The 3,695-nt window shown below is 33.6% G+C and overlaps 1 protein-coding gene across 1 annotated transcript; it reads left to right on the forward strand.

Moving 5' to 3' along the window:
- Positions 1–307: 307 nt before the first annotated feature.
- On the forward strand, positions 308–2,278 carry LOC137836662 (alkane hydroxylase MAH1). Its single transcript, XM_068645342.2, has one exon. The coding sequence runs from the start codon at positions 606–608 to the stop codon at positions 2,130–2,132; it is 1,527 nt and encodes a 508-aa protein (XP_068501443.2). The 5' UTR covers positions 308–605; the 3' UTR covers positions 2,133–2,278.
- Positions 2,279–3,695: the final 1,417 nt, after the last annotated feature.

Genomic DNA, 3,695 nt, shown 5'->3' on the forward strand with positions numbered 1-3,695 from the left:
GCGAAATTAAGTTTATAAGATTTAATCCAATTTTTTTTTTCAGTGAAAAAACATTCAACACCAACAAATCATGTATCTGGTATAAAAAAAGTGAATATATCACTTTCAATAAAAAAAAACCTTAAACTTAAAGCAACTAAATATAGTATCTGAGTTTTCTGTGATATATTGTTATTAATTAAAGTATATTCATAATTAATCCGTGGGATAATTAAAATCATAGTATTCATAAAAACACTTGAATACATTAAATATTCTTAATATTTAGATCTTGTAAAAAGATAGTGGGGGACCAACGAAAAGAACAAGAGCATATGTTAGAGATGTAGCTGTTTCAGACCTTGTGAAATAAAGAAGACGTGCACCTCTATCTACCTTCATGCCAACAATTTCTTCAATTTATGACCTAACAAGTCAACATCCACTTTTCCAACTTCTTACAATCTTCATCGTTTCTTCATATATATCTCCCAAAAAAATTAATACACACTGTTCATGTGAACATAAATCAGGATCTAACCCTTCTGGTTTATAAGAGCATAATATCCACACAGATCCTCAAAAAACAACATAAGAAACAAAGGTTTTTGTCTTGTTCATTTACTATGGCACTATTGCTTGGCTATGCAGCAGCAACAGTTGCAGCAGTCTTCTGCATCATGTATTTCTTCCATCGGAGAGCATGTTGCAGGTACCCTCTCCTCACTGACTACCCCATCCTTGGCATGCTACCACAGTTACTCTTCAATTTGTCGCGCTGCCATGATTTTTTCACTGAGGTATTGAAACAGAAGGGGGGGACTGGTGAGTTCACTGGACCATGGTTTACCAACATGAACTATTTGGTCACCAGTGACCCCCTAAACGTGCACCACATCATGAGCAAGAGCTTCCACAACTACGTGAAGGGACCCGTGTTTCGTGACATTTTTGAAGCCTTCGGAGAAGGGATTTTCACTGCTGATTCAGAAACATGGAAGTACAACAGGGATCTCTTTCATTCTCTCTTTAAACAGAAAAGCTTCGAGATGTTTCTAGAGAAAACCATTCACAAGAAGGTCCAGAATAGCCTACTTCCCGTATTGGATCATGTACACCAACAAGGGAGCGTGGTGGATCTTCAAGATGTGTTCAACCGCTTCACTTTCGATAACATATGTTCTATAGTTCTTGGATATGACCCTAATTGCCTTTCCCTTGATTTTCCAGAAGTTGAAATTGAGAAGGCTTTTAATGAAGCGGAAGAGACCATTTTTCACAGACATGTAGTGCCAAAGTGTGTTTGGAAGCTGCAGAAATGGCTTCAGATTGGACAAGAGAAGAAGATGAGGGAAGCATGTAAAACACTTGATGAGTTCATATATGCATGCATAGAGTCCAAGAGAGAAGATCTGAGCAAGTACGATGAAAATGAAAAGGAAGAAAGTTCTCATGTTGACTTGTTGACAGTTTTGCTGAGAGAAGGGAAGGGAAAAGGAGAAGCACACGATGATATATTTCTAAGAGATGCTGTGTTCAATCTTTTTGTGGCTGGGAGAGATACCATAACTTCAGCTCTCAGTTGGTTCTTTTGGCTTGTTGCTACAAACCCTTTGGTGGAGGCCAAGATTCTTGAAGAGATGAAGGAAAAATTTGGAAGAAATGAAAAGAAAGCAGAGGTTTTAAGTGTGGAAGAAGTGAAAAAGCTGGTTTATCTGCATGGTGCTATATGTGAATCACTGAGGCTGTTTCCTCCCATACCCTTTGAACGCAAGGAAGCACTTAAATCTGACGTGCTTCCTAGTGGTCATGGTGTTAATCCAAGCACAGTTATATTGTTTTGCTTGTATTCAATGGGAAGATTTGAGGAAATATGGGGAGAAGATTGCATGGAGTTCAAGCCAGAGAGATGGATTTCACAGAAAGGAGGTAATGTTTATGTACCATCTTACAAATTCATTGCTTTTAATGCAGGACCAAGGACTTGTTTGGGCAAAGATGTCTCCTTCATTCAGATGAAGATGGTGGCAACTGCAATTTTGCACAAGTATCGTCTCCAAGTGGTGGAAGGTCATGTTGCTAAGCCAAACCTTTCAATCGTTCTTCTGATGAAGGATGGGTTAAAGGTTAAGATAAAGAAAAGAGAAATTTAGTTTGATGTATGTGGGAATTCAAATCTCAAACAGAAAAAAGTGCAAAAGATATAAAATAAAGTGTCATATGTATGTGAAATGAAGCTAATAATGATGGTGTATAAGATGCCTTTGGTTTGATGAATGCATTTGGCTTATTGCAGTAAGTTTCGAGGTTTGTCTTCTGGGCAATGTTTTTAAAATATTATAGAAATGAGTTTTTTTTAGAAAATTTACTTATACGAATAAGTAGTACACATACCACATCATTTTATTGTTGCAGTAGAAGTCATGTTTAATCCATGTAACATAAGTTTGACTAATATTAATTGAGATTTATTTTTATATTCTTAATGAGGGGTGTCGTATTAGAATGACTTTAAAGTTATATCTAATTAAAGTTGGATAGGTATGTTTACCTGAAATTATGTTTGTTTCCTATGATTTAATTATTTAGTTATTAAATTTGTTTAAATTAAATAGAAATTAAGACTAAATTTAAATAAATTAAGTAATATTTGATTATACTCTGAAAAATTATTGGATGATTTAATAAAAAATAAACAATGCACTAGTCTTAAATAAATAAATAAATGGCATTTAACATTTTATTGTTTGATATTTTAGCATTATAAGTTTTTTTACGTGAAAATATTAATTATTAAATTCAAAATTAATATTGTGCAATTGAGAAATAAATAAGAGTAGTTGGTAGGGTTTTAGAGATCGATTATAAAAAAAAATATTAAAAATATAGAAATTAGTAATTAAATGTGGGAAAATTGAAAAAATTGAAGGTAGAAATTTGACCATAAAATAAAGAAGAAACAGGGAAAGTTAATAATTGAAATTGTAATATGAATATTGTTATATTACATAAAATAATTTATCTATGAAAGGATGTGCGACAATGTGATTTTTTTGTTTGTCTTCTAGGCCTCCATGGATGGTGACGGTTGGAAGATGGTGAATGTGGATCAATATTGATGCCTTTGTTGTCATTATTATTACCTTCATTATGAGGTCCTTAGGAGGATATGATGGGACAACAATAATACATGAATAATGTCATATTGTATATAGTTGTATGAGTGAATGTTGAATTTTCAAACATATTTGGTTAATCCCAAAAAAGATCCTGTAGACTAGGAAAATCATTATATGGGTAGAGAACCTGTTGTCGTGGAGAATGAACTACAAGTAGCAATGCTGATGCATGTATGTAGACATTGATAATTGTTGAAGATCGGACAAATTGGACTAACCAACATGAAACTGTTGACTACAAAAAGAAGAACCCAACATGCTGATAAGGAGGGTTGTGGTTGACAATAGTACAAAACAATACATTAACAATGGTTAAAAAGGTCATATAAAGACGGTTCGAGAATAGTCGTTATTGCGGGTATCGTTATAAATCAACTGTTTATAATAACCCTCGTTATAAAACAACATTAACGACACGTGTAAAAAACTGTCATTATTCTACCAAATAAAGGAAAAATAAAAAATATATTTATAACGAGAGTTCGGGCCTAGAACCATCATTATAACCCCAAAAATGGAATTTTAAGGACGGTTATG

This window comes from Phaseolus vulgaris, chromosome 4 (assembly GCF_051622355.1).
Source record: "Phaseolus vulgaris cultivar YP4 chromosome 4, ASM5162235v1, whole genome shotgun sequence".
In the NCBI taxonomy this organism is placed as follows: domain Eukaryota; kingdom Viridiplantae; phylum Streptophyta; class Magnoliopsida; order Fabales; family Fabaceae; genus Phaseolus; species Phaseolus vulgaris.

Bases quoted from the DNA above. Each gene is read 5' to 3' on its own strand.
- LOC137836662 (XM_068645342.2), top strand. From the start codon at position 606: ATGGCACTATTGCTTGGCTATGCAGCAGCAACAGTTGCAGCAGTCTTC.